The sequence below is a fragment of the Typopeltis vanoorti genome, chromosome 22, assembly GCF_054136105.1.
Source record: "Typopeltis vanoorti isolate ZY-2024b chromosome 22, IOZ_Tvanoo_1.0, whole genome shotgun sequence".
Lineage (NCBI taxonomy): Eukaryota > Metazoa > Arthropoda > Arachnida > Uropygi > Thelyphonidae > Typopeltis > Typopeltis vanoorti.
In genome coordinates, this window is record NC_143570.1 from 59,926,934 (window position 1) to 59,952,402 (window position 25,469).

Sequence of the window (25,469 nt, forward strand, 5' to 3'; positions counted from 1 at the left end):
TAAACTGTATTACTGTAAGTCGCACTTCACTATTCCAAACAACAGTAATTAGGTACTAATATCTTTTCCTGTTCACTTTTCTCCAAGTAATCAATATAACCTTTTCCTAGGGCAACATAGAATTTAATCGTAATTCAGATTAACTGGAACTAATCAGAATTTTCGCATTGACTGTCCAGTTTCCTTTTTATCTGATTACGGCATCAACCTTTCTTCATAACAACAGCTGACTTCGCTTATAATATTAAACTTTATGATTCGCTATTTATTGGTTCACTTCCGAACACTATACTCATAAATTTCTGCCCTGAGGATTTTATAATCTTCTTTTACTTCCTTACTTGTACGCTACTTTCCTACTGGTTCCGCAAAACTCTCTCCTCCCTCCCCTAATAAAAATTCTTCTCTTCCTTTCTGTCTTATCTCATTATGACCTTCCTTCTCCTTTCTGTTTCTATCTATGACCTTCACTCCCACCTTACGTTCGAACGCCACGCTCTACTCCACTCGTGGTTGTTTACGCGTGCGTCTCCATGACAATAGACTAAGCGTAAACATTTCGCCAATGTAATGTATGCTCTATTACTGCTACATGAGTGATTACATAACATTAAATATTTCACAAATAAGAACAATATAATATTTAAGCTATTTCTTCAACTTTTTGATTACGTATACAGTTAAATATAAAATAACACTTTACGTTACATCATACATATTTGGTTATACAAAATTCTATACATTTTAATATTTCATAAATTAATAGTAGGTCAGGTTTTCAATAAATATTTAATTAGTAATTCTTAATTAAGTAATAATAAATAATTTTATATAAGTCATGATTAATATTTAATAAGCAAATGTTAAATGTGAATGAAAAAAAATAAATTACATAACATAACTTCATTCACAATTTAACAACGTATAACTTTATTAAATCAGAGTGCAGTACACCTTTTAAAATTACTCAGAATAATAGAAAATGATCATCAACACTGGCTGATGCTGTTATAGTTTTGCCTCTGGATGTTCTGCAACAATAAACAACTACACTCCAAAAAGTAATGCGATTCATGCAATTAATGGCATTCAACGTCATTCATGCAAGTGTATATTTTGAACAAATGTGGTTATTGGGAATTCTAGATTAGAGACTTTGTGTGATTAACAAAACATTTCAGAAGAATTGGTAAAATACCTTTTTAAGCTTCTTCTTGTTCAACTGTTCTTCAGATGCTGCTGGAGTAACAACAACTATTTTAAAATTTGTCTCTTTAATCAATTCCTCATGCTCTTCTTCCACTTTGTCTGCTTCAATATTTTCGGATTCCCCTTCAAGTTTCTCTTCAGCTTCTTCTTCTGAACTCATACTTAAATATGTCAATTATGACTGCCTATCAAATACATTTATTTTCATATAAAAAATTAACACATATAATTTGAAGCCTATTTTAAAAGAAAAAAAAATAGACATCATCTCTCACTATAGAAAACCTGTAGGAAACATTAATACTTTGTTATAGTATGATATTGGAAATTTTCCTTCATAATGCTATTTTGGTGGGTGGGAAGAAGGCACTGGTAGACTGTTTTGCAAATTATTTCTTTCAAGATTACATGGTGGTCGGCATTCATTGTGTATAATTTATGAAGATAAAAACACTCATGTTGAATAAAATAAATTAAAGATGCCAATAAATTATATTCTGATTTTAAGAGGAACCTGTGGCATAGTAAATTAATCTTATGTAAAAAACCATTTATCTTAATAGATTAAATTTGTTATTTTCTATTATTTCCTAGCAGGCAGTAACAATTATATTTTAATAGGTGATCCACCGAATGTTTTGCTTGTATTCCATTCCTATTACTGTAACAGACACTGAAGATGTACTATTAATTTTAGTAGAAAATATTTGTCCTTTTCCTAATTAAAGATATCACTGTGGTTTTACGTGTTTCTTTATTATTTAAGAAATTATAGTCTTCATTTAATCCTTTATCCAAGGTTTGTTGTAAACAAACAACATTTGCATGTGAAGTAACTTCACAACTGGGCAACTAGTATAGAGGCTAATGACTTCACATCACTTGCCATAGTATCCCATAATGTAAAGCACATATCCTTAAGGACATGCATATCATTATTATTATTATTATTATTATTCACGCCTCCATGGAGTCAAAAGACTCATCGTGGGAGGTCCTTCCTAAGAACATAAAGTCTGTTAAAATTCATCGAGGGGAGGTCCCCCCTTAAGAAACACAAAGTCTATCATACCACTCCTTAAACTCATTGACCGTTCTCGCTCTCACCACTCCATCAGGCAATGCATTCCACGGTTCAACCACACTCCACAGAAAGAAACCATTCCTCACCCTCTTGCTCACAGTTTCCTTTCATAACTTCCAGGGATAGCCTCTTGTCATCACTCCTTCCCACTGTTCAACCAAGCGAAAGAACTCCCTAGTGTCAACCCTGTAACCACCTCTCAACAGTTTAAAAGTTTCAATCATATCATTACTCCTTCTTCTATCCACCAAACTCTGCAGTCCACATTCCCTCAGCCGATCCTAATAACTATCCTTGTACAGTCCTGAAACCATCTTTGTATCCTTTCCACAGTTAATTTATCCCCTTCAAATCCTGGGGACCAAATCTGAGAACAATAGTCTAAGTGTGGTCTGATCAGAGACTTATACAACGGAATGATAACCCTTTTATCTCTGCAGGTCAGTGTCCTTCTCATAATTGCAGCAATCCTCTGTGTTATCTTCACCATCTTTGCAATATGTCCCCTAAACTTCAGGTTTCTATCAATCATCAACCCCAGATCTCTTGTCTCCCCTACTTCCTCCAGTATAACTCCTTCCATAGAGAATGCAGCATCCCATACCTCAAGACCTTACATTTTGCTGCATTAAACTGACACCCCCATTCATTTGCCCATCTATCTAGCTTATTCAAATCCTCTTGCAGGGCTACCACATCTGCACTATTACTAATAATCCTTCCCAGCTTCGCATCATCTGCAAACAACTGAATATCCCCTTGCAATGTCATTGATATAAAGGTTAAACAATATAAGTCCTAGTACTGAGCTCTGTGGGATGGACCCCACTTGTAACTCGCTGCCTCCTTGAAACTGCTCCACAATACACAACTCTCTGATACCTATCAGACAGCCAATCCTGAATCCAGTTGACCAATCTGACATCCAGACCCATGTGCTGCAACTTAAATATCAGCTTATCATGTGGCACCCTTTCAATTGCCTTCGCTAAGTCTAAGAAAATGGCAGTATATGCCTTTCCCTCATTTAATGTTCTTGTAACTTTATTTTAAAAGGCTAGCATATTGCTAAAACAAGAGCGCCCTCTCACAAATCCATATTGACTCTCACAGATAACATTACCCTCATCTGCCCAATGCTGTATACAGTCCCTCACTACTTTCTCCAAGATCTTAATAACTACTGATGACACACAGACTGGGCTATAATTAGACACTTCCAGTCTGTTACCACCCTTATGCAATGGCACTATCTTATCTTCCTTCCATTCCCTGGGCACCTTTCCCGCAGCCAGACTTTCATTGAAAAGTCAGGTTAAAGGCACTGTCAGTTCCCTAGCACATTCTCTCAAAACGCGTGGTGAAATACCATCCAGTACCAAAGCTTTACTGACATTCAGAGTACTCAGTATCTGAAACACACTCTCCTCCTGTACCTCTAAACCTCGAACCAGCCCTATCCCTCTAGCATTAAAACTATGCTATGCATTGTGGGAGGGATCACTACTCAGATCAGTTTCGACCTTTACTGAGGTCTCATCAGTATGAGCCAGACCCAAAAGTCAAGTTACTTCACGTGCAAAATTTGTTTGCTTACACCAAGAATATAATTTCTTGGAATCTTTAATTTATAGTATAACCAAGTGGAAAAAATTTCAACTCATGTTAAAATAATTACTTTACTTATAATTAAGAAAATAACACTTGACATTTCGACCTCTATAATGAGTTCATCATCTGGAACACATACATATGTACAGGACACAAGTTACATGAGAGTACACAAAAGTAATCTAAATGTTTTGTTAATTGTTTACACTAGCTTGATCTCTGGTGAAAAAAAAATTAAATATATATATATATATATATATATATATAAATAAATAAATAATTACTAATTTAACATGGCATTGGGAGAGTGAATGTTGAAAGTGGCAGTGAATGTGTGTGAAGATGAAGTATATTGCAATGTGGGTGGAGACATGGAGACTGAGCAGGTATACGTGGTGATAAAGGTGATTTGGCAGGTGTAGTGGGAAAATCAAACACAACAGTTCATTTTTAGGTCTATAGCCAGTCCTATCCAAGCCATATGTTGGTTGTGATTTTCCCACCACACCCACCAAATCACCTTTATCACCACTTACCACACATACCTGCTCAGTCTCCACTTCTCCACCCACATTGCAATATACTTCATCTTCACACACATTCATTGCTACTTTCAACATTCACTCTCTCTATGCTATGTTAAATTAGTAATTATTTATATATATATATATATATATATATATATATATATATATATATATATATATATATATATATATATATATATATATATATATATATATTTCACCAGAGATCAGGCTAGTGTAAATGATTAACAAAACATTTAGATTACTTTTGTGTAGTCTTGTGTAGCTTGTGTCCAATACATATGTATGTGTTCTTGATGATGAACTCATTATAGAGGTCGAAATGGCAAGTGTTATTTTCTTAATTATAAGTAAAGTAATTATTTCAACATGAGTTGAAATTTTTTCCACTTGGGAAATAAAGGGGATGAAATGGTTTTAGTGATTGAGTTTATTCGCCCCAAATCATTGGAATAAGTGAAACATGGTTGAATGAAGATGATATCGTAACGGGAATAGAAATGGAAGGGTACAGTATTTTTCATGAGGATAGAAAGGGCAAGAAGGGAGGGGGGTGCTGCTGATGATAGCAGGGGAATTAAGTCCACATAAGGTACACATGAATTATAAGACTGGTGATTATGACAAGCTTAGGAGACAACTTCAAGCTATAACATGGAATGAGGAGGTGAGCGGTAAGAAAATAAATGCTGCATGGGAACTTACAAAGAAATACATTACAGCATCAATATATGAATGTATCCCAAAGGTGAAACAGCTGAATAAGGTAGATGAAAAATGGATGAATGTGGAGCTTAAGCATGAAATCTGGAAAAAGAAAGTACTTTGGAGAAAATACAAGATGAATAATGGTAATCAGTCACATGAAGAATATAAAGAACAAGCCAGAAGAGTGACTTAGTTAATAAGGAAAACAAAAGTAGAGTATGACCAGAAATTGGCAAATCAGTCTAAGAAAAACCCTAGAGAGTTTTTTAGATATGTGGCAAATAGAAGGAAGAATGATCACGGAAAGATGAGGTTAAGGGATGAAAGTAGTAGAATGGTAACTGCTGCAGAAGACATTGTTGAGGTATTCAGTGATCAATTTATAAGTGTTTCATCCTGATCAGGGTGAATCATGAGGAACTTAAGTGTAGAGGACATAGGAGAGGATAGCTTAATTGTGAGTGAGCAGGAGGTATTTGAGGAAATAAATAATATTGATGTTAATAAGGCGATAGGATTTGATGACATATCACCAAACATCTTAAGGGAATGTTCCAGGGAACTGGCAGTAGCATTGGCATGCCTGTTTAATAAGAGTTTTGCAACAGCACAGGTTCCAAGGGAGTGGAAGAGGGGTAAAATTGTTACTCTGCAGAAAGGATGTGATAAGGCTGTAGCTTCAAATTATAGGTCAATCCGTATATCTGAAGTTGTGGTGAAGATACTGGAGTGATTAGTGACTACTGAAGTAGGATACAGAAATGAGTTGATAACAGCAGTATTCTCTGTGGTTATCAGCATGGGTTTGTTAAGGGGAGATCATGTTTCACTAACTTACTTATGTACTATAAAAAGGTGACAAATACCTTGGACAGAGGAGATGTATATACAGTGGTGTACTTGGATTTTGCAAAGGCTTTTGATAGACTGCCACATGACAAGCTCTTAAATAAATTGAAACAGATGGGATTGGATAACAGACTTCTGTGTTGGATCAGTGACTGGCTGTCAGATAGGTATCAGAAAGTTGTATATGGAGTGCAGTATCTCGATAGAGAAAGTCACCAGAGGTGAGCCACAGGGGTCAGTTTTGGGGCCATTGTTGTTCAATTTGTATGTTAATGATATTGGGTCGAGTTTTAACTAGTGATATCCAGCTGTTTGCAGATGATGCAAAACTGAGGAGAGCAATGCACAGTCAGGCTGATGTTAATGCCTTACAAGAGGACTTGAATAAATTGCATGAATGGGTAGGTAAGTGGAACTGTCAATTCAATGTTGCCAAGTGTAAGGTTTTGAGATTTGGTAAGCAACGATGGGATGCAAAGTATACACTTGGTGGAGAAACTTTAACAGAAGTAGAGGAGATGAGAGAGGAGTGATGGTGGACAAGGACCTGAAATTCCGGGCCACATTGCACAAATTGCAAAGACATCACATCAAATAATGGCAATGATGGGAAGAGAACCCTGACATGCAGAAATAGAGATGTCATGATTCCACTGTATAAGGCCTTGATTAGGCCTCATATGGATTATTGTGCACAGATTTGGTCGCAAATTTTCATGGTGACAAGGGTATGTTGGAAAAAATACAGAGAAGATTCACAAAGGTAGTCAGTGGTCTTTGGAATGTGGAGGGAAGGACAGATTGAGAGAATGTAAGTTGCAGAGACTCGTGAATAGGAGGAAGGGGAGGGGATATGATTGAGACATATAAGCTGATCAGTGGTTGTTATCAGCTAAACATGGAAAAAATGTTTCATAGAATGGGGGAGGGGAGTAGAACAAGAGGCCATTGCTGGAAACTGTATAAGGAGGGTGTGAGCAAAGGAGTGAGAAGCAGGTTCTTTGCATGGAGGGTGGTTGGTGAGTGGAATGCATTGCCTGAGTGTGTTGCTGATGTGGACACATTGAATCAGTTCAAGACATTGTTGGATGAGCAATGTATGCAATAGTGAGTAGCTCCCACGATGAGTCTCTGACTCCATGGAGGTCAAATGTTGATGATAATAACAATAATAATAATAATTAATTAATTAACAAATAAAATAATTTTTATACATAATAAGTATAATAATATACAGATGATTAAAAAAATTACAGTGTAACTCATCAAATTCATCTGTACAGTCCTTTTATCTTAAGGTTTTCTTGTGATGGGGTTCTGCCATGATATTCTGGATGCTACATAGGTTGTAGATGGGTCCCCCAGGTTCTTGGAATTCTTGCCATTATTCTTGCTGAGATTAGGATGATCTTTCAGCATTTCACAAGTATCCTTGAATTTTTTTTCAAACAAGGTTTTGGTGTGTAGGAACTTGGTGCCTTTCCAGTTGATTCCCTGATAGGGCCTGTTTTACCATAGTGAAGGAGTTGAATGTGGTGTTTGTCAAACAAAAAAAGACAAACACAAATTCGACATTTAAATTCCTTCACTATGGTAAAACAAGTCTGTCAGACCATGCACTATGTATATTTATATGAAATATACAGTAAAACCTCATTTTACGAACTTAATCCATTCCAGAATGCTGTTCATACAATGAAAAGTTCATAATGCAAAACTATTTTTATCATAGTAACAAATGTAAAATAAATTAATCCATTCCACATGAAATATTTCACCTATTATCATAATTAAAATAAAAATAAGAATATAACATGAACCTTACCTTTACTGAAGATTATGGGAAGGAGGAAATGAAAGCACCTGTGTAGCTCAGTGGAGATGGCATGTGCTTTCCACAGCTCTAAATCACACAAAGAGAGAGGGAGAGCATCAAAAGTTCGATTCTAGTCCTCAACTAGAGGAACTTTCTTTTGCCAGCCTGGTTGGCCAAATGGGTAGCATCTCCAGCCAAAAGGCTGTGAGTTTGAATCTTGCCATGGGTATGAATGTTTGTGACTGTCTGTGAACCACTAGTGTGGTGGTGGTTGTCAGTAGATGGCATTGATGTAGATGATGATGGTAGTTGCGGCTTGCTGTAGTTGGCGGACTGAGTGTTGGAGACAGAGAGCTATGGAGTGGGTGCCCTCCCTCAATGAGTCCTTGGACGTGTCATGTAATAATAATAATAATTACTTAAATAAAGAGTCAATAGGCTTCATTTTAGAGATGTAACATTATTTAAATTAAGGGGATATTAAACCCCACATTGTTTCAAAACCGAATAAGAAACTCAAAGATCAGAATTAAAGAGTTTCATGGCGAATATAGTAAACTATAAAAGTATTGGTGGATACTAGCATAAGCCAAAGTACGTAGTACAAACTAGGGCAACTCATAGCAAAGGTGGGTAAAGCTCTGATCACTATTCTTAGTATTTCCCATAATGTAAAAACACATCTACTAGGAGATGTATGATGTTATACATTATGGTGGAAGGTCACTACCCAGACCGATTTCGACCTTTATTGAGGTCTCATCAGTGAGTAGGTAGACCAAATTAATACTGAGGGTATAGCGAAAAGAACTTATATACTCTGCTATACGAGTTGTCAAACAGGTGCACCCATTAAATTACTTAAATAAAGAGCCAATAGGTTTCATTTCGGGAATGTAACATTATTTAAATTAAGGGATATTAAATCCCACATTGTTTCAAAACCGAATAAGAAACTCAAAGATCGGAATCAAAGAGTTTCATGCGGAATATAGTAAATGAGTATATAAGTTCTTTTCGCTATACACTCAGTATTAATTTGGTCTACCTACTCACTGATGAGACCTCAATAAAGGTCGAAACCGGTCTGGGTAGTGACCTTCCACCATAATGTATAACATCATACATCTCCTAGGAGATGTGTTTTTATATTATGGGAAATACTAAGAATAGCGATCAGAGCTTTACTCACCTTTGCTATGAGTTGCCCTAGTTTGTACCATGTGCTTTGGCTTATGCTAATATCCGCCGATACTTTCATAGTTTATTATATTCGGCATGAAACTCTTTGATTCCGATCTTTGAATTTCTTATTCGGTTTTGAAACAATGTGGGATTTAATATCCCCTTAATTTAAATAACAATAATAATAATAATAAATTATTGTTCTGAAGGTGTTACTCTCCATAAAAATGTCAAGTAACTGCTCCCAAGGTGTTGTCAATGTTCTTTTCTATCTTTTTGCGGGTGGACTAGATGGTGATTCTTTAGCTTTGATCACAAACTTATCTAGAGTTGTCTGGGTTGGTCTTGTTCTTAAAATTTTTCTAAAATGTGCGATGATATTATCATTAAAAATGTTGACACTGTTATTAACCATAGATACATCAGGGTGCCATTTTTTTACAGTGGTTTGGATTTTTTCCCAATGGAAGCACACTTCTTTAATTTCAGCAGTGGAAATAGTTCCCTTACTGGGCTCCTCCTCATCTGAAAAAAATTCCATAACAACTTCCTCATGCTGCTCCTTTTACAGTTCTTTCAGCTCCTCAGTGGTAAGCTCTCTTTGATGATCTTCCACCAACTCTTCTAAATCAGCACTGTCCACTTCTAATCCCATGGATCTGCCCAGACATGCAATTTCATCAACCACAGATTCTGCTGGCTCTCCAGGAAAACCTTCAACGTCTGTGCCTGTCTCAACACTCAGGCCACAATTTTTTCCAGGCTGAGTTCATAGTTTTCAAAGAAACTTCCCCTCATGCTTTATTTATAAGCCTCAAACAATGCAAGGTGTTAAAGTGTTTTTTCCAAAAGTCCATGAGGGTCAGTTGTGTGTCAAATGTCACTTCAAAGTACCTTTGATACAAAACCTTTGTATAAAGTTTTTTTGAAATTGGAAGTGACCTGCTGATCCATGGGTTGGATAAGAGGAGTGGTATTCTTCTTTTTCTGTTGCATCAGTCTTATGGCTGGTAGCTCAACAGCATTTCCTTCCATTCTTCTCTTCTGTTTGCTTTCCTCTTTATTTTGTAGTATGTTTTTAGTCCAGTGCTTTGTTGTATTTGATCAAAGTATCTTTTCCTTGGTTTTCCTCTTTTTCTTTTTCCTTTGATTTTCCTTCCATTATTCTTCTCGTTTGACTTTCATGCCGTAATGTATGTCCAATCCATCTGTCTCTTCTTGTTATTAATGTCTTTATCAGTGTTCTGGGTTCATTTACTTCCTTAAGCACTTCTTCATTAGATTTTTTGTCTGTACATTTTATCTTTTGCATTAGTCTCCAATGCCACATTTCAAATGCCGCCAGTTTACTAATATCTCCTGTTCTCATTGTCCATGTTTCGCTGCCATAAAGTGCTATATTCTATACATAAGTTTTTAGAAGTTTTTCCTTAGTTGTAGACTTAAGTTTCCTTTTAATACCTTTTCCATTTTATTGAATTGGTTTTTTGCTATGCCTATTCTTATCTTTATATCCTCTTTTGATCTTCGTTCCTCATTTATTGTACTCCCTAGGTATTTGTAATTCTTTACTTGTTTTATTTCTTTCCCATTTAATTTAATTTTCTTTATGATCTTTGGTTTCTTGCTTACCAGTAGGATTTTGGTTTTTTCAACATTTATTTTCATGTGGTATTTGTTCAATATTTCATGTGTTGTTTTGATTAACTTTTTTAGTCTTCCTCTGTTGTTTGCTATGAATGCAATATCATCTGCAAATCTGAGGCAAAATTTCTCCTCTCCACCAATCTTTATGTTGCTGCTTGCCTTTTCTTTAACTTCTCTGATGGCATTTTCAATATATAAGTTGAACAGCAAGGGTGATAATATGCACTCTTGTCTTACTCCACATCTAATATGTACAGTTTCTTCTTTATTATTTGTTCTTATGTATCCCATTTGTCTTACATATATATGTTTGATCACTCATCTATCATTATGGTCAATGTGACTTTTCTTCATAATATTCCACATCATCTTCCAATTAACTTTGTCAAATGCTTTTTTCTAAATCCATGAAGCATATATATGTTTTTTGGTTCAGCTCCATTCTTTTTTCAATTATAGTTCTCAGGCTTAGCATTGCTTCTCTTGTTCCCTTTCCTTTCCTGAATCCATATTGGTCTTCCTCTAGTTGTGAATCTATTCTTTTATATATTTGGTTTTGTATTATTTTTAATAGCATTTTGCTAATGTGTGTAATTAGAGCTATTGTTCTGTGTTGGTTACATTGGAGAGTATTTGCTTTCTTGGGGATTGGTATTAATCAGGGATTTTGTGAAGTCTTCTGGAAGATCTCCATTTTCATATATTTTAGTTCAAATATGTCATTTTTTGTTTCCTCATCCAGATTTTGAAGGGCTTCACTTGGGATGTTATCGATTCCTAGGCTTTTCTTCTGGCTGTCTTGAAGTGCTTTTTCAAACTCTTCTTTTATTATTGATGGTCCACTACTGCCTTCAACTTTGTGTAATTTTCTTCCTGTTCTTCTCCTTGATACAGGTGTTCAAGATATTTTTTCCATTCTTGTAATATTTCTTCAGAATAAATAACAATTCTACTATGTCTGCTTTAATTCCACAATGTCATTCTTCCACAGTCATTACTCCTACTGGCCAGATAAAAAATTCCCTAGGATTTTCCTTGGACCTAAGGACCAATCATTTCTCATATTCCAGTTTTGCCTTTCATACCATACTAGTCACTCTCCTGGCCTGTGTCTTATATTCTTCATGCATCTTCTCTTCACCTGTCTCCTTATATCTCTTCCATAGCCTCTTTATCGCATGAAGTTCCTGTTTAATATTGTTTGTCATCCACTTTACTCCAAATTGTGTCCTCTTCTTCACTCGTGGAATACAGCTTTCCATTGCTGCTAACAAATATTCCTTCACAATTTCCCAAGCACTAATGATATCCCGGCCTTCCAATTTCTCCCTCCATGAAACTTCTCCAAATTGACGCCTAAGACTATTATAATCACCTGCTTCATAATTCCACATACGTTCCCGTCTCTTTGATACTCCTGCATGTCTATTCATTTTTCAAGTCAAAATCATATGGTCACTCTCTCCAACTGGTGGGAGAGATGTCATCTCAGTTGTTATCAACTCTTCTGATGCTATAACCAAATCCAAAACTCGTTTAACCTCTTGTTCCCTCTGTTACATGTTGCCTAAGACGTTTGTCCCTCAAGAATTCTAGAAATTCCATTCCCTTATTGCTACATGCATCTTCCTCTCCCCAATTTATACTGCTGTAGTTAAAATCTCCCATAACAATCATTCTTCTTGCACTTGCCATGCTCAACTGTCTCAATTTCTTGTGTTAGTTTTTTGGTAGTATCCTGAAATTGTCTTTTGATGTTTTCATTTTTTAGTTTCAATATCTTGATATTTGTGTGTAACTTGATCTTGATCCCAGTATGTCTATATTAAGCCTCTTCATTTCCTTTTTAATGTTTTCAAGTTTTCCTGTTGTTTTTTGAATTTCAATTGTGTTTTCATTAATACAAGGTTGTGGTCACCATCAACTTCTGCTCCTGGGAATGCTTTACTAAATTTGACTTGGTTTTTAAATCTTGTTTAATCATTATATAATCAATTTGGTATCTATTTTTGTTTCCGGTCACCTTCCAGGTGTATCTTCTTCTTTTGTGTTTGGAATATTGTGTTTGTGATTATTAATTCCTTCTGTTTGCAGAAATCTGATAGCTAGATGTTGTCCTCTGCCGTTTCTCTGTCCTAAGCCTACGGTATTTCCTACAGTATCATCCTCCTTTCCTTCTCCTACGATCGCGTTCCAATCTCTCATTATTACTGTGTTGTCTCTTTGTTTGAATGTGTTCCATATATCTTCAATTTGCTCATACATTTCAGCTGTTTCTTCATCTTTATGCCCAGTTATAAGCATATAGACCATTATAATGTTCAGGTTTACTAGTTAGGATTGGATGTTAATTGCCATGATTCTGTCATTGTGTTTGACTGTTGTGGTTACTTTTTTGCATAAGTGTTTTTTGAGTATTATTGCTACTCCTGCTTTTCCTCTCTCTTTTCCTCAGAATATTATCCTGTAGTCGTTGCTCCAAAAATCACTTTGATCTTGCCATCTTGTTTCACATATTCCCAGTATGTCTATATTAAGCCTCTTAATTTCCTTTTTAATGTTTTCAAGTTTTCCTATTTCCAATAGGGTTTTCACATTCCATGTTCCTATGTTTGTATAATTTTTCTACTTCTTTCTGTTTGTATCAGGGTTTCGCTGTTTTATGACCTGAGAAGCCTGATTTCTTCCCCTGCCTGGCATGACTCCTCTAATGGAAGCTCCATTGCTGATTTCATTTTGACTGTTTCTAGTTTCCATGCTGCTTTTTCTAGGGATATTAATGTTGCAGTTTCCTCTTGCTTTCCACATCGCAGTGTTACAACCCTAAGTCCTATAAATTGGTCTAGCTTGTAAGTTTCTGGTTATGAGCCTTTCTAAGAGTGGTATTGGGTGGTAGAAATTTGACTTTTCTAAAGTTGTGCTGAGGGATGAGCAGAAGCCTTGTCCAGCACAAGAAATGCTTTCAAAGGTAGATTGTTCTTTTCAAAGTAGTTTTTTTACACTGGTGGGCAAATGCTTCATGGATCCACTCTATAAAACACTGCCTTGTTACCCAAGACTGACTGTTAGATCTCCACATCACATCTAGTTTATTTTTTATTACATTGTTTGATTTAAACACTCTGGGATCTCCACTTCCTCAACAGCCTGAGATCTTTTAGGATACAAAGTTTTCACACCTTTCATCACATCAGCCTTTTTAATCGCATCTATATTTTTAATAACAGTACTGATTGCCGATTTTGCCATGTTGTTATAATCTTTAAAAATTGGAAGTTTTTTTCACGTGGTTAGACTATAATAAATTTAGTTTAATCCTTTATCCAAGTATAATCAAACAAAGTTTGCACCTAAAGTATCTTCAGGACTAAGGCAACGTGTGGTAAAGGTGGACTAAGCTCTCATCACTTGTTTTAGTATCTCCCATAATGCAAAGCACATCTCCTTGTGGACATGTATAATGCTATGCATTAAGGGAAGGGCCACTCCCCAGACTGGTTTTGACTTTTATTGAGGTCTTGTCAGTGGAAGCCAGACCCAGAGGTGGTGATACTAAGGTGGAAGTAATGGAGAAGTCATATTTACCTATACGAGTTGCCAAAAGGTGTCTCACCTTATTATTAAATTACTCTGTATAAGAGACAGATGTTGGAAGTTTTTTTCCCACTTGGTTAGACTATAATAAATTTAGTTTAATCCTTCATCCAAGTGTAAGCAAACAATGTTTGCAGCTGAAGTATCTTCAGGACTGAGGCAACTCATGGTAAAGGTGGACTAAGCTCTCATCACTTGTCTTAGTATCTTCCAGCAAAACACATCTCCTTGTGGGCATGTATAATGCTATGCATTAAGGGAAGGATCACTATCCAAACCAGTTTCAACCTTTATTGAGGGAGCCAGACCCAGAGGTGGTGGTACTAACTTTGTTTGCTTACACTTGGATAAAGGATTAAACTAAATTTATTATAGTCTAACCAAGGGAATAAAACTTCCAACATCTTTCTCTTATCCAGAATAATTTAATAGGTGAGACACCTTTTGGCAACTCGTATAGGTAAATATGACTTCTCCAATACTTCCACCTTAGTATCACCACATCTGGGTCTGGATCCCACTGACGAGACCTCAATAAAGGTCGAAACTGGTCTGGGTAGTGGCCCTTCCCTTAATGCATAGCATTATACAAGGAGATGTGCTTTGCATTATGGAAGATACTAAGACAAGCGATGAGAGCTTAGTCCAACTTTACCACGAGTTGCCTCAGTCCTGAAGATACTTCAAGTGCAAACTTTGGAAATAATGTTTAGAAAGTTCAGAAACACGAGTTCCATTTTCCCATTTAGCTATAAGCTCTTTCTTGAGTTCAATAATTGGTCTAGGTGCACTCTTTTTCTGTTTATTTTCATCACTGCAGTTTTTAGGAGCCATATTAACCAATTATTAAGTAATTGGTTAATAAACACACAATACAAACTGGGGAAAAAAAAAAAAAAAAAAAACATGGGTCCAATGCCCATAGTTGCCTGATGCCATCTTGATATGATTCTTCCATTGCATTCTATTTTGTGCAAGATAACTCAGTTGCGTATAGAGTGTCCGCACCATTTGACAATGTCATTGCCCCGTGCTCTGTTTGGTTTTCCTTTTTTGTTCTTTCCTTTAATCATCCCAAACAGCAGTGTTTTTATTTTCCTCTCATTATTCATTCTACATATATGGCCAAAGAGATGTAGTTTCCATTTGATTATTTTCTGGATCAGGTTTTCTTTTGGTTGTATTCTTCTGTAGATTTCCTCATTGTTCACTTTCTGGATCCAGCTTATTCTCAAGATCCTTCTATAGCAGTTCCTCTCAAATGCTAATATCCTCCTTTAAGATTCTATCAGAAATACCCAGGCCTCACATTCATAGAGCATGCTGCTGAAGATACAAGTTTCTACAATGCGCAGTTTAGTTTGCATCTTTATAGAGAGTAAATTTATCAAAATTACCATACACACTAAATTCACAGCACTTGAACAGAACAAACACACTGATGCAAACCGATCAACAACTTCGGGGATAATACCGGCTCACCTGAGCATTGGTGCATTCACAAAACAAACATTTGCCAATCGGTACAATTATTTTTCAACGGAAAAATTCGTGAAACGATTTGTTCATAATTGGAGGCATTCGTATATGGAGTTTTACTGTATGTTTTATATTTATAATAATCTCCATTAGTTTAATTATCTGTGAATAAGGTTCAGTATGACAGGTACATTACTGGCATCCATGAAAAGTTTATAGATTCCATGGAGTTTTGCTGCAAATATATGCAGAATGAACCAATCATATGAATCCTGACCTCTATGGAAGTGCTAGAGTATAATAACAGCCTCAATGGACTTCGGTCATGCCTTTTCAGTAGTTTGTTATAGGTAGTGGATTTGTTATAACAGTGTGTGTTATAGGAAGTGAATCTATTATAACAGTATTTGTCATAGTGAGCATTGACTAATGTATTTATTTAATCAGACTGTATTTCAAATTTCTTCTTCTTCAACCTTTTGGTTCTGTCCACTGCTGGACGAAGGTCTCCCCCATGATTTTCCAGACCACTAGGCTTTCTGCCTCTCCCATCCATCTCACTCCTGCAATTTGTTCCAGTTCATCCCTTCGCCTTCTTCTCGGTCTTCCTCTTTGTCTTGCTCAATCCATTGGTCTCTACTCTGTTGTTTTTCTAGTCCATCTCCCGTCACTGCATCTGGCAACATGGCCAGCCCATCTCCACTTAGCCTGTTTAATGTATTTTACAATATCCATGATACCTGTTTGAGATCTTATCCAGGTATTTGTCTTCCTATCTCTTAATGTTATTTTTAGCATACTTCTCTCCATGCGATGTTGTGTTGTTCTCAGGTTTTTGTTTAGGGCTTCTGTTAAAGTCCATGTTTCTCCTCCATATGTTAGGCCAGGAAGTATGCACTGGTCGAAAGCTTTCCTTTTTAGACTCATAGGGATGTCTCTGAATATGTCTCTCATTTTTCCATAAGCCATCCATCCAAGGTGAATTCTTAGTTCAATCTCTTTTCTTTGGCAATCCTCAAAGGATAACAATTGGCCCAATACATATGAAGTAACTTGTTCTATTTCATGGTTTCCAACTTTGACAGTTCTATGGTTTATGTATTTATTCATCATTCTTTTTGTTTTTCCTCTATTTATTTTTAATCCAATTACTCTGGAGGCTTCATTTAGCTGATTTAGCTTTTCTTCCAGATCTTCAAGATTATTTGCTATTAGGACAATATCATCTGCAAATTTCAGATGATGCAGCCTTTCTCCATTTATGTTTATTCCTTTTGTTTCCCAATCAAGGCTTCTAAAGACTTCCTCTAGTGCAGCTGTAAATAATTTGGGAGATATGGTGTCGCCTTGCCGGATGCTTTTTTGTATTGGGAACTTTTCACTGTTTTTATATAATTTAATTACAGACATTCATTATAGTAAATATGTTTTAGTGTTTCAATATATGGTTTCTCAGTTCCCTGGGTTTCAAGTGGTTTTAGTGTTGCAGATGTTTTAACTGAATCAAATGCTTCTTTGTAGTCTATATAGGCCAGACATAAGGGTTTATTGTATTCAATTGATTTTTCAATGAGCTGTCTTAATGTGTGAATATGGTCCAAAGTATTGTAATTCTTTCTAAATCCAGCTTGTTCACATGATTGCATTCCCTCTAGTTTAGATTTTATTCTATTATTTATAATTTTTGTGAAGACTTTACATATGGTGGGGAGTAGGCTTATAGGTCTGTAGTTTTTAATTTCTTCCTTATTGCCCTTTTTAAAAATTAATATTAGTATGCTTAATAAGTGAATTGTTCCAATTTTTTGGAATTTTTCTCTGTTTTAGGCATTTATTAAAGAGTTTAATCAGCTGTTTGATGACAGGGCTTCCTCCCAGTTTTAAGAAGTCTACCATAATTCCATCTTCTCCTGGGGCCTTTCCATTCTTCATTTCCTGCAGTGCCATTCCCACTTCACCTTGTAAGATCTCAGGGGCATCGTGTTCTTCCTCACTTGAGTTATCCATAGACGATTCTTGGATGTCTCGGTGTTTGTCTTCATAGAGTTCAGTATAAAATTACCGAATTCTTTTGATTATTGCATCTCTATTTTTTATAAGTTGACCATTTTTTCCCTCTTACAGCAGCTATTTCCTTTGTTCCAACTGATAATGTTCGTCTTAGGCCCTTCATATTACTCGTTTCTTTAATTTTCCTAGTATTATACGATCTAATTTCATGTTTCATCCTTTTATGTATAGTTTTATTTCCACATATTCTATTTTACTGGTGTCATTCAAATCTCTTTTCATATCTCTTCTTTTCTTCATTAGATCTAAGGTTTCCTTAGATCTAATGAAGAAAATATTTCTAGGCACAATTCAAGATAGATTTTGTTAAGATTCATTAGCATCATCGATGGTAGTAGCTGTGTTTAACTTTTTTAGTTCATTTTTGAGTGATTCTCTATAACAGCTTTTATTGTGGTAGAGGTTTTGTAGATTCACTAAATTGGACTTTTTTCTTATGAGTTTATTTTGTTCACATTTTTTGTTGATTCATACTTTTGCCCTTACTAGTCTGTGGTCTTCCTGCATTAAATCAAATTAAATTATTTCAAATTTAACCTATTATAAAATATGCAATAAAGAGGTTCGTTCCATTAAGAATGATGAAATGAAACTAATTTTATTGATTAATATACTCAATAACTGAATGTTTTGTTACTCAGTTGACTTACACATTATTATTATTATTATTATTACACCCTCCATGGAGTCAGCAGATTTATCAAGGGAGGCTCATTAAACTGACAATATATTTATCATACTGCATCTTAAAATCCTTAATACTCCCTGAATTAACAACATTTTGCAGTAATGTGTTCCATTCACTGACAATTCTCCATGCAAAAATTTACTTCCCACAACAAATCTGAGAACAATAGTCCAAGTGTGGTCTGATCAGGGTCTTATACAACGGAATGATAACTCTTTTATCTCTGCAGGTCAGCGTCCTTCTCATTATTGCAGCAATCCTCTGTGTTATCTTCACCACCTTTGCAATATGTCCCCTAAATTTCAGGTTTCTATCAATCATCAACTCCAGATCTCTTGTCTCCCCTACTTTCTCCAGTTTAACACCTCCCATAGAGTATGCAGCGTCCCATCGATGTGTTCCAAACCTCAAGACCTTACATTTTGCTGCATTAAACTGACATCCCCATTCATTTGATCATCTATCCAGCTTATTCAAATCCTCTTGCAGGGCTACTGCATCTGCACTATTACTATTAACCCCTCCCAGTTTCGCATCATCCGCAAATAACTGAATATCCCCTTGCAATCCACGGACAATGTCACTGATAAAAAGGTTAAGCAATATAGGTCCCAGTACTGAGCCCTGTGGAACCCCACTTGTAACCTTTTGCCTCTTTGATATTGCTCCACTATACACACAACTCTGTGATACCTTATCGGACAGCCAATCCTGAATCCAGTTGACCAATCTGACATCCAGACCCATGTGCTGCAACTTAAATATCAGCTAATCATGTGGCACCCTTTCAATTGCCTTCGCTAAGTCTAAGAAAATGGCAGTATATGCCTTTCCCTCATCTAATGCTCTTGTAACTTTATCATAAAAGACTAGCATATTGCTAAAACAAGAGCGGCCCTTCACAAATCCATGTTGACTCTCACGGATAACATTACCCTCATCTACCCAATGCTGTATATGGTCCTTCACTACTTTCTCCAAGATCTTACTAACTACTGATGACACACAAACTAGCCTATAATGAGACACTTCCAGTCTGTTACTGCCCTTATGCAAAGGCACTATCTTACCTTCCTTCCATTCCATGGGAACTTTCCTGCAGCCAGACTTTCATTAAAAAGCCAGGTCAAAGGCACTGTCAGTTCCCTAGCACATTCTCTCAAAACTTGTGGTGAAATACCATCCGGTTCCATAGCTTTAGTGACATCCAGAGTACTCAGTATTTGAAATTTCTATTTTTATTTTATTTTTCTCATTATTTTTATTATTATTTTTTTTTGTTATAATGAAATACAGAATCTGGAATTTTTTTTATGAAAAATCACAATGCACATAAATGCCTTCCATTTTTGTCTTCACAAAGAAGGGTCCTTTGTATGGCATGTTTCATGGCCGTTCTTAATGTATCTTGCTGCAGCACCCTAATTTCTGCACGAATGTTACCTGAAAGAAAAAGTGTACGTGAACAAGCAAGAGACAATCCAAAAACAAAAATGATACTAGAACTGTGGAATGTTGCTTATAAGGAAAGATTAAGGATGTATAATGTGCAGAGTCTAGCAGACAGAAGACAAAGGGGTGATATTCATGCTGCTGAGAGAGGTATTTACTGAATGGAAACCAGAAGGATTTTTCATATGGCAGAAGAAGGAGCCATCCCTGGAAGTTGTGAATGCCAAACTGGTTGCTTCCCTCTACTCTCTAATAATATTATTAATATAGATATTGAAAGAGGAGTGGCAATAGACTACATCCTTGTCAGACATTCGCATTTATGTTCTGATATTCAGATTTTTGTGCAGCTATCTTCATTTTGATTTGGTTATTGTTTTATATATAAATATATATATATATATTGAAAAATATATATTGCTTTAATTAACTGGTTGGGAATGTTTGTCATCTCTTAAAATGTCCAGTAGCTTATTATGATTGACTTTATCAAAAGCCTTTTTATAATCAATGAATAATATATGGGTCTGTTTAAATTAAACATATTTGATCATTTGAAAATTAAACATACAAACTTATTGTATTAATACTGACCATATTGTAATGCGTACAAAAATCTTACATTCTTTGAATACCAGTTTCGCTAGCAACCTGTCTAGCTTTTCCAAGGCGTTGATGGAAAAGTATAAAAAACTAGTAAATGCAAATTGAAAGGAACAAAAAAACATAAACAATCTAGTAGCTAAGGCTAAACGTTTGAGTGACAGAGACTGAGAGGACTTATTGTTCTTATTCATTATCACGCATGCGTGTTTGTTGTAAACATGTAATGTGATTACTGGTTCAGATGGATTTAGAGAGTGGATCAGGTTTTTCCACGACCTGTTCAGAATAGTACCCGGATTTCTGCTGAGGTTTCCACCGATTATTAACACTATTGTGGCTTCCTTGAATAAACAATGTCTGTAGTCGTCATCCAAATATGCCATGGAGCTGTTTTGCCACTCTATCATGTCGTTAGACTTACTTAAATGATGTGCTAAGTCGGAAGAAATACTTCTGTTGTGGTTTACATCACCGACATGTTCTTTTTGTCTCATCTCTAAATTCTGTGAAGTTTGTCCGATGTAGGCAAGACCACAGGAGCAAGGAAAGTAATATACTCCTGGATATTTGTAGAATCCCACCTTATCTTTTGGGGATCCTAAAACCCTTATCTTTTGGGGATCCTAAAACCTGTCTGATGCTGGTGGTTGATTTGAAGACCACTCTGATGTTGTATGCTTTTAGTATTCTGGCTATTTGATAAGAAATTGACCTGATGAAAGGGATCACTACAGTAGAAATATGCTGGGAGCTTGATTCTTCTTGTCTGGGGTTGTCACTGTATAGATATTTTTTGATGATGTTCGGAGGATATCCATTTTCTGACAAGGTGTTGCTGTTAGTGAGAGTTCAGGTTGTGTATTGTTTAACCTTTATATCAATGACATAGCCAGTGGATTGCAGGGGGATATTCAGTTGTTTGCGGATGATGCAAAGCTGGGAAGGATTATTAGTAATGGCGCAGATGTGGTAGCCCTGCAAGAGGATTTAAATAAGCTAGATAGATGGGCAAATGAATGGGGGTGTCAGTTTAATGCAGCAAAATGTAAGGTCTTGAGGTTTGGGAAACATCGATGGGATGCTGCATACTCTATGGGAGGAGTTATACTGGAGGAAGTAGGGGAGACAAGAGATCTGGGGTTGATGATTGATAGAAACCTGAAGTTTAGGGGACATATTGCAAAGGTGGTGAAGGTAACACAGAGGATTGCTGCTATTATGAGAAGGACACTGACCTGCAGAGATAAGAGGGTTATCATTCCGTTGTATAAGTCTCTGATCAGACCACACTTGGACTATTGTTCTCAGATTTGGTCCCCAGGATTTGAAGGGGATAAATTAACTGTGGAAAGGATACAAAGACGGATGACAAAGATGGTTTCAGGACTGTACAATGATAGTTATGAGGATCGGCTGAGAGAATGTGGACTGCAGAGTTTGGCAGATAGAAGAAGGAGAGGTGATGATTGAGACTTTTAAACTGTTGAGAGGTGGTTACAGGGTTGACACTAGGGAGTTCTTTCACTTGGTCGAACAGCGGGAAGGAGTGATGACAAGAGGCCATCCCTGGAAGTTACGAAGGGAAACTGTGAGCAAGAGGGTGAGGCGTGGTTTCTTTGCATGGAGGGTGGTTGAGCCGTGGAATGCATTGCCCGATAGAGTGGTGAGGGCGAGAACGGTCAATGAGTTTAAGGAGTGGTATGATAAACTTTGTGTTTCTCAGGGGAGGACCTCCCCTCGATGAGTCTTGACAGACTTTATGTCTTAGGAAGGACCTCCCTCGATGAGTCTTTTGACTCCTTGGAGGCCTGAATAATAATAATAAATAATAATAATAGTATCCTCCTCTTCTGATAGAAGAGGAGGATAGACTAAAATAGTAGAATGTATGAAGACCACAAGAGCAAGGAATGTAATATACTCCTGGATAAATTTTGAAAATAAAACATTCTCCACAATATTATTGTGGAGAATGTTTAATTTTCAAACAACCAAATATGTTTAATTTAAACAGACACATATATTATTCATCGATTATAAAAAGGCTTTTGATAAAGTCAATAATAATTAGCTACTGGACGTTTTAAGAGATGAAAACAACCTATTCACAATAAGAATGTGAGATTTTTGTATGCATTACAATATGGTCAGTATTAAAACAATAACTTTCTATGTATATTTTTCAAACGACCAAATATGTTTAATTTAAACAGTTTAATGAAACACAAAGTTCGATGCATGGAAAGAGAAAAATGCAGAAAGGCCAAACTTTTGAATCACCTAACATTCTTTAAAGATTGCAGGGAATTCTCCATCATTCCAAAGTTCCTTATTTTTGGTGATGTAAACCACAACAGAAGTATTTCTTCCGGCTTAGCACATCATTTCTGTACGTCTAACCACACGATAGAGTGGCAAAACAGCTCCATGGCATATTTGGATGACGACTACAGACATCGTTTATTCAAGGAAGCCACAATAATGTTAATAACCAGCAGAAACCTCAACAGAAATCAGGGTACTATTCTGAACAGTTCGTGGAAAAACCTGATCCTCTCTCTAAATCCATCTGAACTACAGCAAGCCAGTAATCACATTACGCATTTACAACAAACACGCATGCATGATAATGAATAAGAACAATAAGTCCTGTTAGGCTCTGTCACGCAAATGTGATGTGTAACCTTATCTACTAGATTGTTTACAATGTTTTTTTGTTCTTTCAATTTGCATTTACTAGTTATCTATGCTTTTCCTTCAACGCCTTGAAAAAGCTAGACAGTTTGCTAGTGAAACTGGTAGGCAAAGAATGTAAGATGTTTGTACGCATTACAATATGGTCATTATTAAAACAATAACTTTGTATGTTTAATTTTCAAATGATCAAATATGTTTAATTTAAACAGTTTAATGAAACACAAAGTTCGGTGCATGGAAAGAGAAAAATGCAGATAGGCCAAACTTTTGAACCACCTAACATTCCTTAAATGTTGCAGGGAATTCTCCATCATTCCAAAGTTCCTCATAGTCAGAGGTCATATCAACTCTATATCAGCTAACAAAATTTATCTACGCACTTCATTGGCGTTTATAAGAGAAAGGATTCAACGCACAAGGTACGAACTAAATAAAAGTGATGTTAATTGCCGTAAGTTCTTTGATGACATTTCTAACAATTTAGAATATACCATATGGAACCAAATAGATCAAATGATACAACACAGTTATGAAAAAACTTTCAAACTTTATATAGAAACACAAATTAGGAAATTCAATTAACTTTACAAGAAAAAATATCGGACACAGAAAACTTCCCAGACGACAAAGTGATCTTTAATTTGTCGAATCATAGTCTCACAAAAAATAAATCCGACATTCTCAAAAAAGGTTTTAACTTTGCGATTACGCTCAAACACATTCCTAAAATGGATTTCATGTGTGGAATTGAAAAAGGCCTATATCCACTACCGCAAAACGTAGCCAACACTATTAGATTCAAAAGTACCATAATCCTAGCCAAAGCCAAACAACCTATTCTCAACATGTCACCTTATGATAGAAAGGCAATCCTCGACTTGAAGAAAAACAAAGATATCATCATTACCTAGGCTGATAAGGGAAATTCAACAGTTATCCTTAACTCTAAAGACTATCATGATAAGTTAAATGTATTACTATCAGACAACTCTACCTATAAGATCCTAGACAGAGACCCCCACCATAAAAAATCATAATTAAACAAACCAACTAATCAGAAATTGTAATGTTTGGCCAGAAGAAGAAGTGAAGAGAACACTAAAATCCTCACATCTCATCACTCCCAGACTATATGGAACACCTAAAATACATAAAAAGGATATACCTCTTCGTCCAATCGTTGATGGAAGATCATCCCCAACTTACCTTTTGGCCAAGCATCTTGCAAACTTATTAAATAATAAAATAAGATCAACAGAATCCTATATCAAGAATAGTCAACACTTTGTAAATAAACTCCAAGCCATTAAGACTGCACCAACAGACATGCTAGCTAGTCTAGATGTTGTATCCCTCTTCACCAATGTACCAGTAGAAGAGGTAATAAACATCATTCAACACCTCTTTCCTCTAAACATCACACAGATGTTTAGACACTGCCTTCAGTCTAATTTCTTCAAGGTTAACAACACTATATACCAACAATTAGAAGGCCTAGCAATGGGAAGCCCACTATCACCATCTTGTGCAGAACTTTTCATGGAAAAACTTGAAAAAGAAATTCTCTCCACAATCTCCCCTAGACCATCTATATGGTGGAGATATGTAGATGATATTTTCATTATTATTATTATTATTTATTATTACCACCCCAAGACCTCATGGAGTCAAAGACTCATCTGGGAGGTCCTTTTATCACACACACACAGCTCATCATACCATGTTTTAAACACATTCAAACTCTTTATAGACACCACATTCTCAGGCAAGGCATTCCAATCATTCACAACTCTGCACGAAAAAACCTGCCTCACACTCCCCTACTCACACACTCTTTATACAGTTTCCAGGGATGACCTCTGGTTCTCCCCTGATCTCCCACTATTCTCTGTAAAACTTCTCCAGCATTGATCCTATAACAACCCCTTACCAACTTGTAGGTCTCTATCATATCTCCCCTCTTCCTCCTCTCCACCAGACTCTGCAAATTACATCATCTCAATCTTTCCTCATACTCGACATTCCAGAGGTCAGAAACTACCTTAGTCAGTCTCCTTTGGACCCTTTCCAACATCTCTTCATCCTTCTGAAAACCCAGCGACCAAATCTAGGCACAATAGTTCATGTGTGGCCTAATCAAAGCCTTATACAACGGAACAAGAATCCCCCTACTTCTACACATCAGTGTCCTCCGCATCATTCCCAGAAGCCTTTGTGTTGTCTTCA

General features: G+C 36.1%; 1 protein-coding gene across 4 annotated transcripts in view; it reads right to left on the bottom strand.

The window, feature by feature from the left end:
* LOC150094443 (dynein light chain Tctex-type 5-like) overlaps positions 1-25,469 on the bottom strand; it is a 145,912-nt gene that overhangs the window by 71,827 nt on the left and 48,616 nt on the right. For 2 of the 4 annotated variants that reach the window (XM_090411747.1, XM_090411745.1), the window contains exon 2: positions 1,199-1,394. In XM_090411747.1, coding sequence (XP_090267873.1) covers positions 1,199-1,369 — 171 coding nt within the window. In that variant the 5' untranslated portion in view covers positions 1,370-1,394. Of the gene's footprint in view, positions 1-1,198; positions 1,395-7,834; positions 7,893-19,558; positions 19,677-25,469 lie in introns of those variants that run through there. The other 2 variants (XM_090411746.1, XM_090411748.1) reach the window with 2 other exon arrangements.